The sequence below is a fragment of the Scylla paramamosain genome, chromosome 23 (assembly GCF_035594125.1).
Source record: "Scylla paramamosain isolate STU-SP2022 chromosome 23, ASM3559412v1, whole genome shotgun sequence".
Classification (NCBI taxonomy): Eukaryota; Metazoa; Arthropoda; class Malacostraca; order Decapoda; family Portunidae; genus Scylla; species Scylla paramamosain.
Window position 1 is genome coordinate 11,380,835 of NC_087173.1, and position 14,487 is coordinate 11,395,321.

General features: G+C 40.7%; 1 protein-coding gene across 1 annotated transcript in view; it reads left to right on the top strand.

Annotated features, from left to right (window-relative positions):
* LOC135112186 (cadherin-99C-like) overlaps window positions 1-14,398 on the top strand; it is an 81,293-nt gene extending 66,895 nt beyond the window's left edge. The window contains 13 exon segments of the mRNA XM_064026291.1: window positions 48-164; window positions 666-915; window positions 1,675-1,823; window positions 2,259-2,399; window positions 4,369-4,596; window positions 5,183-5,291; window positions 5,993-6,146; window positions 6,795-6,897; window positions 6,899-6,901; window positions 7,636-7,772; window positions 10,584-10,692; window positions 11,329-11,443; window positions 12,030-14,398. Coding sequence (XP_063882361.1) covers window positions 48-164; window positions 666-915; window positions 1,675-1,823; window positions 2,259-2,399; window positions 4,369-4,596; window positions 5,183-5,291; window positions 5,993-6,146; window positions 6,795-6,897; window positions 6,899-6,901; window positions 7,636-7,772; window positions 10,584-10,692; window positions 11,329-11,443; window positions 12,030-12,349 — 1,935 coding nt within the window. The 3' untranslated portion in view covers window positions 12,350-14,398.
* The last annotated feature ends 89 nt before the right edge of the window (window positions 14,399-14,487 follow it).

Below are 14,487 nucleotides of genomic sequence, written 5' to 3' on the forward strand. Positions count from 1 at the left end.
AAAAAACTACCTAAGCTAACCTCTCATCCCTTCATGGCCTTCTGCAGGTAACTTATGAACTAGTGGGCTATGGCAAGGCACCTGATTACTTTGCTATTGATGGGGAATCTGGTGCTATTACTGTCAAGGTGGATCTACAGGCTGAGCAGGAGTCCGACTTTGAAGTGAGTGAGTGAGTGAGTAAAGGGAAGGGAGTGAGGTGTGAATGACAAGATTGAGTATAGTGAAGAGTATGAGAGAATGAGTAAAGGGGAGGTAATGAAGTATGAGTAACAGGACTGAGTAAAGTGAGGCAAGTAAAGGATATGAGTGAATAAGTGAGTTAATGTAAGTGAATAAGTGAATGAATGAGTGAATAAGGCTGAGAAGGAGTCCAAGTTTGTGGTGTGTGAGTGAGTGAGGGAAGGGAAGGGAGTAAGAGATAAGTGAGGGGAGAGTGTAGAGGATGGAAGGAAGGAGAGTGAAGTGAGGTAAGTGAGACATAAGTAAATGAGTGACTGAGTGAATCAGTGAATGAATGAGTGCATATAATTGACTAAGTGAGCGAATCAAGCACTACAGAAGTACCCCCCAAAAAAACAAGTCAATTTCAAAGGTAAAAAAAAGAAATGAGATAAAATCCATCACTACAGAAGCACTACAGATTCGCCCCTCAACCCCAACAGCTGCAAGTGGTGGCAAGTGATGGGGGAACACCACAGCTCACCACCACTTCCACTGCCTCCATCTCTGTGGCAAGGATGGGAGAGGAGCCACCACCCCCTGAGGTCTGGGCCACCTTTACAGACGCCCACTTCTCTGCTGAGGTACCCGAGGACGCCACTGCCAACACCCTGGTGAAGAAGCTGACGGTGCTGCACAGACCTGACTCACCCAAAAAGCTACGCTGTGCCATTACAGGAGGCAATGAGGAAGGTTAGTTGGGGTTGATACTACTGCTGCTACTGTTGTTACTACTACTGTTACTACTACCACTACTACTGCTGCTAATACTATTGCTGCTACTACTACTACTACTACTACTACTACTACTACTACTACTACTATTACTTGGTGCTACTACTACTACTACTTGGTGCTGCTACTGCTACTACTACTACTACTACTACTACTACTACTACTACTACTACTACTACTACTACTACTACTGCTACTACTTGCTGCTGCTGCTACTACTACTACTACTTGCTGCTGCTGCTGCTGCTGCTGCTGCTACTACTACTACTACTACTACTACTACTACTACTACTACTACTACTACTACTACTACTACTACTACTACTACTACTACTACTACTACTACTTGCTGCTGCTGCTGCTGCTGCTGCTGCTACTACTACTACTACTACTACTACTACTACTACTACTACTACTACTACTACTACTACTACTACTACTACTACTGTTTCCTGCTGCTGCTGCTACTATTACTGCTGCTGCTGCTACTACTACTACTACTACTACTACTACTACTACTACTACTACTACTACTACTACTACTACCACTACTACTACTACTGCTACTGCTACTTTGAAAATCCCAATAACTTCCATTACAACCTGTTAAAAGTGGAGATAGAGACACCAAAACAACCATGAATTTCTTTAAACTCCTACTAAATACTACCACAACCTGAGTAATGGTGCCAGTATTACCTGTGGTGGGGTGGGCAGGTGTATTTGGTATGGAGGTGACAGCGGAGAGGCACTGTGGCGTGGTGGTGGTGGGGCCGTTGGACTACGAGGTGCAGCAGGACTACAGTCTCACTGTGGTGCTGGAGGCTCCTGAGGCTCCACCAAGCACCGAGAACAGGCAGGCGCAGGTAAGGGATGCATCTCAGAAGGGCAGTGTAGCCTGACTTGGATCATATTTAAAGAAGAAATATCAAGTGAATAAATAAACAAATAGATAGGTACATAGATACATAGATAGATTGATAGATAGATAGATAGGTAAAGAACATTAAAAACAGGTAAATAAAAGATATAAAGAAATATAGAAATAGATAGATTGATAGATAAAGAACATTAAAAACAGATAGGTAGATGGATAGATAGATAAAGAAAGAAAAGTTCAAATAAAAAATTCTATGGGCCTTTTTTTAAGCCTTTTATTTGGCCTAGGCCAGAGACTCATAAACAAAAGGACCCATTGTCATTAAAACTAAATTAAATAATAAGTAGTTTTATTTGCTACCATACCTATTTCTTCTTAATTACTGCCACCCTTCACCTGCCCACATCCTTCCCTCTGCCAGGTCAATGTAAGCGTCACTGACACGAATGACAACAAGCCAGAGTTTATCTTCCCATCGCCATACAATGACCGCACGCATGGCAAATTCTTCGCCTATGTTGCTGAGGATTCCAGGATATCCACGCCTGTGCTGCAGGTGGTGGTGAGTGGGACAGTTGTGTTCATAGAGTCTCAGCATGTATTACTGAGAAATCTCTAAGCTGGTCTTAGTACGAGTGATGAAAATGCAAAACTGTTTGTGTGCCAGAATTCCTTTTACCTTTTTACCTTTTCTATGTCAAAATAGTTCACAAATTTTTTTTTTTTATTCCATGCATTTCTTATACCAGGTTAGAGTTATCCCAGTAGCATTATGTATATTATGTTACTTTTCAGAAAAGAGAAAAATAATGATCGATCTACTTGAGTAACATTCTGAAACATTTCTTTCTGCACCTCAACCACATTTAAAAGGCTCTACTTGAAATAGCACAGGTTTTCAAGTGTTTTTATAGTTCTAGTGACAGATTAACAAAATTTCTACATTATTCATAGGAGAGTCTTGAGAATCTGGATAATCAACTCTATAGCCTCTGAAAATAGTGGTGGTGAGAGAGCAAAACATTTTAGAATATGAGCTTAAGATGGGCATTATTCTGAAGTAGTATTGGGGTGTTATTCTGAAGTAGTATTGGGGGTGTTTCATTGTCCTGAGTGCAGGACAGTGTTTTCTGAATAGTGCCGTGGTGACTTATCTCAATGTAGCAATGAGTCACACAATACGAGATCACTCTAAATGTCAGGTTCTGGTTTAAGGTACCAGTCTCTTTGGAGGCATGGGTTTGAATCCCACCACTGCCAGAGTTTTGCAGCAGCAGATTATCACGAACTGTCTGCCAGTGTAGTGGTGTGTTCAGTTCATGGTTGAAGAGTTATGAATGTATTCCTGGCTCATGTCTGTTACTTGTACTTGTACTCTATTGTGACCTCAGGTGGCAGTGTCTTCATATTCTGAAACACTTCTGTTCTGTTCCTTTACTACTCTCATAATGTTCTAGTTGAAGTTTAACATGTTTTTAAGGGTATTTATATGGCTCTGGTGACAGATGAACAAGATTTCTACATTATTAAAAGGAGAAGCACACTTGAGAACTTGGCTAATCATCTCTGTGTCCTTGGAAGACAGTTGTGGTGAGAGCAGTGTTTTTGAATATGGGCCTTGTTGTGGTACCCTGACTTCAAAGTAGAACAGTATATGTTCAACTTTGCCCTAACTCAGTCAGTTTACAATCTTACTCCCAGTACAGCACATGGACTAGCTTGTGTTAGAATTATAACATTATGAAGCCAAGAAACAATATTATACTTATATCTGTTCTTCTTTTGCCATTTCCTTAGAGTGTGTGGTTGATGCCATGCATGAGTCTCCTCCAGTTGTTTCTGTCCTGCACATCTTCTTTTGTGACTTTCATCCTTTGCAGTTCTATCACAATTCCATCCCTTCACCTCACTCTGTCTTCCCTTTGATCTTCTTTCCTTAATTGATTTTCTTCAGGCTCCTTTAATTGGGTCCTAGTTTTCTCTTCTTACTACATGACCAAACCATCTCATTTATACACCATCTGTTCTGTGTACCATAAAGCAAATGTGCTTCGTGGTAATGATCAGACTGCGACAATGTTCAGTCTACTTCATCATGCTGTGATGTGTTGAGCCTCTCCTAGCATCACCATCACCTCACACTTCCTTCCTTTTCCCCATCACACTCCATTTCCCCCCTTACACTGTATTCCCCCCTTATACTCCCCTCCCCTCTCACATACCCTTCTTCCCTCACACTTCTCTCTTTTCCCATCATCTTCCAATCCTTCCCTCACACTCCCCTCATTCCCCCACCACACTCTATTCCCTCTCACATTTCATTCCCCATCACACTCCATTCTCCCATCATACTCTATTCCCCCCTCACACCCCTTTCCTTCTCCCTTCATGCTCCATTCCCTCTTCACACTCCCTTAATTCCCTCACACACACTCCATTCACCCCCTCACATTCTACTCCCCCTCAAACTCTGTTCTTTTCCTCACACACTCCATTCCTCCCCTCACACCTCACACTCCCTTTGTTCACAGGCTAAAGACAAGGATTCTGGGGAGTTTGGCACAGTTGAATACCACCTGGTGCCTGAGAGCAACAGAGGCGGTTACTTCAGTGTGGGGCGGGACACAGGACTATTGAAGACGGAGCGGGAGATGTCCTCAGTACCCCGTGAGCTGCTACCGTTCAACCTGTCAGTGAAGGCTGTGGACAATCCGGGCCAGCGTGGTGGACCCTCCCACTTCACCTCCGTCCCTGTTATTGTGAGTGTTGTACTCCCAGTGGTAGAGGTGATAAGGGTGTGTGTGTGTGTGTGTGTGTGTTTGTGTGTGATGGGATGTGAGTGTTTTTCTTTTGTTTGTTTGCTTGTTTGATTCTTTCTTTTATGTGTGTGATGGAATTGGAATGTTTTTGTTTCTTTCTTTACTTCTTTTTCTTTTTTCTGTCTTATGTGTCTGTGTGATGCTGGAATGTAAATATTTTTCTTTTTTCTTTTCTTTTTCCTTTCTTTTTTCTTGTGTGTGTGTGCGTGTGTGTGTGTGTGTGTGTGTGTGTGTGTGTATGGTGATGGAATGTGAGTATTTTCTTTGTTTGATTGTTTTTTTCTTTTTTCTTTCTTTCAAGTTTCTACAAAGTTTGCTGAGTGGAAAACCAAAGCATAGAAGGAAAAGAATTTATTCTTACACTTGGTATATATTGTGAGGGAAAGAAAAATAAATTAACATATTGTGTGAAGGAGGAGGAGGAGGAAGTTAACATATTGTGTGAAGGAGGAGGAGAAGGAAGTTAACATATTGTGTGAAGGAGGAGGAGGAGGAGCAAGGTCAGTAAGCATCATGCATATCTCAGGTCAACTTGGTGGAGGACATTCATCGAATGGTGCTGGTGGTGGATGGCTCACCAGAACTCGTCAAGGACAATAGAGATGACCTTGTGGCAGTCCTGCAGGAACACTCTAGTAAGTATGAACCCCTCCCTAGGACCCCTCACTGCATCATCCCATCTTAGTACCCCTGTATAACCCCCTCCCTAGTACCCTAACTAACCTTCACTGTCTGCATCACCCATTCCTTTTAGTGTCTTTCCCTTGACTCCTTAGACACCCTGTCTTGTCCTGCAGGAATACTTTAGTACAAACTTCCTCCTAGTGCCCCTCACTGTCTGTGTCACCTTTTCTCTTTAGTACTATACCTCTCTCTTGACATTTCAAACATCCCTCCAGTATGCATAACCCTCTCATAGTATCCCTCACTGCCTGTGTCACACCCTCTCTTAAGTACTTCTCTCTTTTGCCTTTCTTTTTCTTATTCTTATCCATTTCTTTTGATTTCATACAGTTTTCAGAGTATTTCCCTTCCTTATACATACCCCTGTCTCTTGATTTCATTGCCATAGTATAAAGAAAGGAGTCTGTGATGCAGTTTATGAATTTATAGTCTTTCTCTCTCTCTCTCTCTCTCTCTCTCTCTCTCTCTCTCTCTCTCTCTCTCTCTCTCTCTCTCTCTCTCTCTCTCTCTCTCTCTCTCTCTCTCTCTCTCTCTCTCTCTCTCTCTCTCTCTCTCTCTCTCTCTCTCTCTCATACAATTTTCATACATTTCCCTCTCTCTTTCTCTTGGATATTTTTTCATACATGCCCTCCATCTCTCCTCTCTGCTCCAGAGCACATCATCGGCATTGAAAAGATTGAGTCGCGTCGCTTCATGGGCAACAGCAGCATTGTGCTGAGTGATGCCACCGGCACCGATGTTTGGTTCCACGTGGTAGATGAGGCAAGCGGGCGGCTTCTCCCTCGCCAACACCCACAGCTGGAAAAGTGAGACCCATATTCTGAAATCTGCTCTCTCTCTCTCTCTCTCTCTCTCTCTCTCTCTCTCTCTCTCTCTCTCTCTCTCTCTCTCTCTCTCTCTCTCTCTCTCTCTCTCTCTCTCTCTCTCTCTCTCTCTCTCTCTCTCTCTCTCTCTCTCTCTCTCTCTCTCTCTCTCTCTCCATGATTATTTTCCAAAGCTATAGAATTGATTGGCTATGTTCTCAAGAGTGTTTTTCCTATACATAATGTAAAAACGTTAATCTATCACTAGAACCACAAAAAGATTTAAAAAAAAACATGTGTAACTTCAACTAGAACCTTTTGAAACACTTGTAACTTCATCAGAATTATTTTCTAAGGCCAAATAAATGATTAGTTAAGTTCCTAAGAATGTTTTTCCTATTAATGTAGAAATCTTGTTGATCTCCCACAAGAACCATAAAAACACCCTTGAAATTTTACCCATGTAACTTCAACTAGACTAGAGCCTTGGGAAAGTAGTGGAAGTATGGCACAGAACTGTTTTATAATATGGTCTTAAGAGAGATGTCTAAGAATATAATTGATAGAGTGGAAGTAAACTACATATATCTGGAATGCAGACATGTTTACTCTTTCTTCATCCCTTAGCAGGTTCTTATTTTTCTTTGATAGATTGGCAGAAGAGAAAGCAGAGAGACAGAAGCTGCTGTTCCATGTGACAGCAGCGCTAGATGGCATGAATGCCAAGGATATACGCCCCTGTCCTGCCTCCAGCCCCGGTAAGAGAGAGAGAGAGAGAGAGAGAGAGAGAGAGAGAGAGAGAGAGAGAGAGAGAGAGAGAGAGAGAGAGAGAGAGAGAGGCCCGCATTCAGAAGCATTTCACTTTCACCATGACAATTTTTTAAGGCCACAGGGATGATTAGCTGGGTTCTCAAGACTGTTTCTTCTCTTAATAATGTAGATATCATGTCACTTTGTCACAAGAACCATAAAAGCACATTTGAAAACCTTTGTTACTTCAACTAGAGCCTTTTGAAAATAGTAGAGGTGCAGCACAGAAGTGTTTCAGAGTTGGTCTGGAAAGAGAGAGAGAGAGAGAGAGAGAGAGAGAGAGAGGTTTATTTTATGTCTCTTGTTTAAAATTAGATATATAAGTGGTAGATTAACACAAACAGCCTTGTGCCACCAACCTTCCTGCTTATCCATCTATTCAACTATCCACCTAGCTAGCCAGCTACCTACCTACTTACCTGCCTTCCTAGCTATCCATTTAACTAATCTATCTACCTACCTACCTACATACTTACCTAGTTATCCATCTGTCCACTTGCACACTGACCTACCTTCCTATCCATCTATCTATCCACTTACTTGTATACCTACGTAGATACCTATTCATCCATTTGTTTATACTACTTTCCTTTCCATCTATCCACCTATCTATCCAACATCCTATCAGTCTATCAATATATGTCAAGGTGCTAACAGGCTCCTCTTCCTGGTTTTCCTTCAGGTGACGGAGCCTCCCCCACTGCCTGTGCGCGAGGCAGCAACACTAGAAGCCTACTACGTGGTGCTCTTAGTCTTGGCAGTCATCATAGTGGTCATGGGCATGGTTGGCATCTGCTACATCTGTGTGCAGTGGAAGAGGTGGGTGGTCTTGGGCCCTTTTGTGGTCTTTCCTTGGTCATTGTTGGTATTGAATTGTGCCTGTAGAAGGGAGTGAGAGAAGTTTTTGTCTCGATAGATAGTTATCATGTATGTGTATTTTACTTTAGCATCAAGGATTATTATTATTATTATTATTATTATTATTATTATTATTATTATTATTATTATTATTATTATTATTATTATTATTATTATTATTATTAATAGTAGTAGTAGTAGTAGTAGGCAAATAATGTAACACCAGAGTTTAGTGAAAGTGATTACAGGGAAGCTGGTGGTGGTCAGAAAGAGAAAGAGACAGAGAGACAGGAGGGACAAAGAAATACCATATTTGCTGGTGTATTAGATGCACCTCTACATAGGAAGCATCCCTATTTTACAAAGATGTTTTTTTTTGGGGGGGGGGAAAAAAATATGTTTCATCATAAAGTTATGGAAAAAAATATAGTGTCTGTGTGTGTGTGTGTGTGTGTGTGTGTGTGTGTATATTTACCTAATTGTAATTTACAGGGCCTGCCCTGAGCTACACTCGTGTGGTCCTGTCTCCATATCTACATTTGTCCAACTTTTCCTTGAAGTGCACACTCATTGCCAATACTACATCCTCACTGAGCTTGTTCCAAACTTCTGTATTTCTCTGTGGGAAACTATATTTCTTTATGTTACTCAAACATCTTCCTTTTCTTAGTTTTTTGCTGTGTCCTCAGGTGTATCTGGTATTTCCTACTTCTCTTAGCAGCAGTTTCTCAATATCTATTTCTTTCACTCTACTCCACAATTTATAAATTTGTATTGTCTCCTCTTTCTCTTCTTTGTTCCAGTGTTGGCAGATTTGTTTCCTTTGACTTGTCTTCATATCTTAATTCTTTCAGTTCTGGAACCATGTTCATTGCAATCCTATTTTATCCTTTCTAGTTTTTTGACATGCTTCTTCTTGTGGGGAGACCACACTGATTTAGAATATTACAACTGTGGTCTAATCATGGTGGTAATTATCTTTCTCATCATATCTTTATCCATGTAGTGGAATGTTGTTCCGATATTTCTCACCATTTTATATGTATCTCTGAATATCTTTTTTACATGCTTCTCCAACTGTTGACTATCCTGTATTATCACTCCCAGATCTTTCTATTCTTGTACTTTTATTATTTCTTCATTTCCCTTTTTATATGTCCATTTTAGTCTCTTCACTTTTTTCCATTTCCATTATTATGACATTTCTTCACATTAAATTCCATCTCCCATTTCTTACTCCAGTCCCAGATTTTATTCAAATCCTCTTGTAGAGTTTTACAGTCTTTGTTGTTTCTTATGTGTCTTTGTAATTCTGCATTGTCTGCAAACATGCTCATGTAACTCTTTACTCCTTCAGACATATCATTTGTGTAGATCATGAAAAGTATTGTTGCCAGCACTGAACCTTGCGATATTCCACTATCTACATTTCTCCATTTTGATTTAACAACCTTTTTAGTACCATTCTCATTTCTCTTCCCTTTAAGTAACTTTCCATCCAGATTTTTAGGAGAGGTTTGCAGTCAGCAATATCAGAAGAGCAGTTAGTGTGAAAATATCTGTAGAAGATAGCAAGAGCTGCAACATTGCGGTGATGAGGAGAGAGAGAGAGAGAGAGAGAGAGAGAGAGAGAGAGAGAGAGAGAGAGAGAGAGAGAGGCTGAAGACAGTCAGAGGAGAGAAGTTGATAAGACAAAAAGTTTTTGATTCCATCCTTTCTAAAATAGTGGTGTGAGTGGAATACCCTATTACACATGAAGCATACATACAAGGTATGTATCCATAAAAGGACAGATAAGGCCCCTGTACAGAGTTGAAAGCTATGGTAGTAGGGTAGGACGGGGACAGGGTGAGAAAAAACTGGCAGAGACTACACAGAATGCCTAAACTTCATAGCTGTTTTACCAAGATATATGTGAAGTTTCCTGTTTAGATTATAAGTAAAGGACAGATCAAGGATGTTCATTGTAGAAGAGGGGAACAGTTGAATGTCACTGAAGAAGAGGGGTTATATATCTGGAAGGTTGTTGTCGAGTTGATAAATGGAGAAATTGAGGTTTTAAGGCATTGAACATTACTAAATTTTCTTTGCCCCAATCAAAAATTTCAGAGAGCTCAGAAGTCAGGCATTCTGTGAAATGTTTACTTCCTGAAGGATTGAAACTCTACAAAAAGATGTGGAAAAGTGCAGGGTGGTATCATCAGCGTAGGAATGGATAGGACAAGAAGTTTGGTTTTATCTTTGATGAATAATAGGAAGAGAGGGGGTGCCAAAATCCCTAAAAGAGTGTGTGTTTTGTCTTCACATCTGGTGTAATGCAGCACAGTGGTTGTGCAGTACTACCATCACATCTAATACTCTCTCTCTCTCTCTCTCTCTCTCTCTCTCTCTCTCTCTCTCTCTCTCTTTCTCTCTCTCTCTCTCTCTCTCTCTCTCTCTCTCTCTCTCTCTCTCTCTCTCTCTCTCTCTCTCTCTCTCTCTCTCTCTCTCTCTCTCTCTCTCTCTCTCTCTCTCTCTCTCTCTCTCTCTCTCTCTCTCTCTCTCTCTCCTCCTCCCTCTTCCACCCATCCATCCAACAATATTTGTGTTTAGTGTATTACTGCTTCATCTCCACAGTTATAGGTACAGGCTTACAGGCCTAGGCATCTGTACTATGGCAGCAGTAATTATTAAACAAAATAAAAAAGATTGTGTCTAATGCACCAGCAAATACAGTAATCAAAGTAAAACAAAAGCAACAGCTAGCATTCCCACCCCTTCACCTCTCATCAGATACATGAAGCACCGTGACGAGACCAACAAGGCGATGGTGGTGGTGGCTCCACCCTACGAGAGAGTGGCTGGCTCCGTTATCGAGTCCACCAAGGAATACGAAGTGCAGGTAAGTAAAAGATTAAAAGATAAAATAAGGATAAAAGAAGAGGAAAAAAGAAAAAAGAAAAGTGATAAAAAAGGCATTGGTTGTATTTTATCTTCTTTTCATCCATAATAAAAATAGATACTGTCAGGATATAGGGCAAAAAGAAAGATAAAAATGAAATGAAAAGAAAAGAAAAAGTAAAGAAGGGGCATTGATGTTTTCTTTTTTCCAACCATAAAATAACAGAAAAGATAAAACATGCAATTTCAAAGATAAAACAGCCATTGGTAATTCAAAATCATCATCACTCTGTCACTTTTAAGTCAAATATTAGTAAGAAAAACACTGGTAAAGAAAGGCATCAGACAAAGTGATCATAGAAAGGAAAGAGACTTAGGAAAATTAGCTCAAATAATAGAGTAGAGGAAAGAAGTATTGTTATATCCATGTTTCTCTCTCTCTCTCTCTCTCTCTCTCTCTCTCTCTCTCTCTCTCTCTCTCTCTCTCTCTCTCTCTCTCTCTCTCTCTCTCTCTCTCTCTCTCTCTCTCTCTCTCTCTCTCTCTCTCTCTCTCTCTCTCCTTCTTCTTCTTCTTCTTCTTCTCTTTCTTCTTCTTCTTCTTCTTCTTCTCTTTCTTCTTCTTCTTCTTCTTCTTCAGGTTCTGCATATGAGTGTACCAATGGATGATGACTCGGTGCAGGACCTCACTCTGGACTCACGCCCCTCACACCACTTCTCCATGGATAATGTGTCCTACATTACCAAGCAGCAGTGTAAGTATTGCCCTCTTGTGTCCCTCACTCTCCTGGGATCATATTCTGAAACACATCTACGCCGCATCTCCACTACATTAAAAAAGCTCAAGTTGAAGTGACACAAGTTTTCAAGGATGTTTTTTACAGGTTTAGTGACAGATTAATAAGATTCCAACATTATTTATGGGACAAACACTCTTGGAAATTTGGTTTAATTATCCCTGTGGCCTTTGAAAATATTGTGGTAAGAGAGCAAAGCATTTTAGAATATGAGCCCCTGGTGTCTCAGGTACATATTCTGCTCTCTCAGCATGATTATTTTTGAAGGCCACAGAGATGATAAGCCAAGTACTCAAGAGTGTTTTCCCTGTTAATACTGTAGAAATCTTGTTAATCTGTCATTAGAACCATAAAAACATGCTTAAAACCTGTCACTCCAACTGGAGCAGCTTGAGGGTAGTGGAGGTGCAGCACTCTTGTCTTCTTAAGCCACTTTCTTACTGAGTTCATTTGTTAAAGTCTTGAAGAGTGTTTATATGTATAGTTGTGGTTATTACTCAAGGAGGGAAAATGCTAAAGACAGTATAACCGTTACGTGCTGCAGTGAGTGATGAGAGCAGCAACAGGAGCAGTGATGGTGGTGGCCACATGCTGGAGGACCATCACTTACCTCATGAAGACTGGAACACACCCCCAGGCCAGCGCCACCACCTTGGCACCCACCAGCACCTGCCGCACATATCAGCCATGGCAGCCTCCACTCCCTCAGGAAGGAACCCTGCTTACGAGCACTTTGATGACCATGACGACGAGGACGAGGGTGGGGAAGGTCCTCTGAGCGTCAGCGCAACTAACGAGAATGTGATGTTTGGGCGAAGAGGACTGACAGAGCCTTCCCCTGTGCAGACTACTACAGAACTTTGAAAGGATGGAGTTAGTAGTGAATTAATAGTAAACTGCAAAGGATGGAAGTTATAGAGGAAGATGCAAGGGACAGAAACAACTGGAGGAGACTCGTACATGGTGCCAACCCTTCACTCCAGAGAAACAGTAAAAAAGAGAAGTTAGTAATGAAGGAAAATGCAAAATGAAACAATAAAACTTTAACATCTTGTCAGTATTCCTCCTGTTCTCAGTGATGTCTGCTGCAGTGCTGGAGGGTGCCTAACTAAGCCCTGTGTAAAATGAGCAAATCCTTGAGCTTAAGTCTTCCCTTTCATAACAATTTGTTTTGTTTTGAATAGGTGCCAGCCTCAAAACTTTTCATGCAGTCTTATTATTTGGTCAGTTCTACATATCAGTGCTGGGAGAAATGTGTACATGTTAATATAAAGTGGAATTCCTGGGTTTGTATTACGCTGCAGTGTTATAACAAATAACAGATACTCCATGATCAGGGGTTCTCAGCCTTTTGCAAGCTGGGACTCCCCAAAGTTGTTTCAATGCAGTTGGGGGCCCCCATCCTCCCTGTCCCACTCACTCCAGCTATGCCACCATAGATAGATAGAATCAGATAGATAAATAGCCCTTGGCTAAGGATTACAACTGAATCTTCGTTGTACTAATAGCCAGTGAGTGTGATTTTCCATGATTTTTTTTCCCCTCCTGTTCTGTGCTTGTGACCCCTGGGAGAGTGTCCATGCCCCAACAGGAGAGTACCCCCCTCCCCCAGGTTGAGAACCAGTCCTAGATCATTTAGAATTGGAAGCAGCAAAATGAACTCATAATTTTTCGTCCTACTGGATCCTGGATGTTAAACAAAACATCCAGTAGAGTGCTAATATAAAGACTTTGATGTTCTTTTGATATAATGGCTGTAGAATTTGATACATGTTTTATATTTGTTAGTGATATGAATTCCTAACATTCTCTTTATTATATGTCTTCACGGTAATTCATTTTAACACCAGTGCTTAGTCTCGCCTGTTTAAACCTTCCAGTGAACCATCCCCATTATAACCTGGAATAGAACCCACGAATATAAGCAAGAAATTAAATTAATGAACTCCGAACCTTCTCCCATAATCTGAACCCTTTGGCATAATGGGTTCATTTCCTTGTGTGGGAAAATTGGGTGAGGTCCCTTCCCTATGGATTGTGACGAAAAAGAAAAAAGAAAGAAAAAAAATGCACCACAGTATTCCTGGTCTTTCCAAAGTTATGGTTTTCTCTTGAAGAAAACAAATGATGTGGCCTTTTTGAAACAGTTCCCCCAGCAGTTTCTTCTATAAACCCATTCCATGTATTCAGAAATGCTTTACTATCTCATCCCGACTATTTTCAAAGGCCCCATGTTATTAGCCGTGCTCTCAAAAGTGTTTTTCTTTTTTCTTTTTTTTCATTAATGTAGAAATCTTGTTAATATGTCATCAAAACTAAGAAAAAAAAAAAACGTGCAACTTCAATCAGAGCCTTTTTAAAGGAGTTGGGTTGCAGCGTAGAAGCGTATTAGAATGTGGTCCTGAAGTCCTAAAAAGTGCCCTCATGTTCTGAAGCCACAGTAACCCTCCCGGTGCTCACTCACGTGCTCAAATGGTTTATTAGTGTGATGAAATGTGAAGCAAGACAATGGGGGACATAAAAAAAAAAAAACTTGAGTTTATCGTGTGTTTGTGCGAAGTGATGATAGCCAAACTTTTGTTGTGCTGTGTTGTGTTGTGCGTTACTTTCATGTTTTGACGTGAGGCTGTGTGTGTGTGCGTGTGTAATTAATCTTCATTTACTTATATTGAATTTAGTTTGATAAATATTGTATAAAATTAAACATGATTTATTTTTTAACTTAGGTTTATTCGTGTGTGTGTGTGTGTGTGTGTGTGTACATATAAGTAAACAATGTTATATTTGTATTAATACCTGCATAATACTGTACATAGTCCATCCTAAAAGTTGATTCCGCCCTCTGTGAATGTAATGTTTGTATTATAGTGGTCGTACGTACTCGATCACTCAATAAAGGTGAACATTCCTTTATTACGCGTCATTAGTACAGCTGCAAGAAGGTGAGAGGGCTGGCGGGCAGTGATGCTTCAGTCTGTTTAGTAATTCAGGCAGGATAAGCC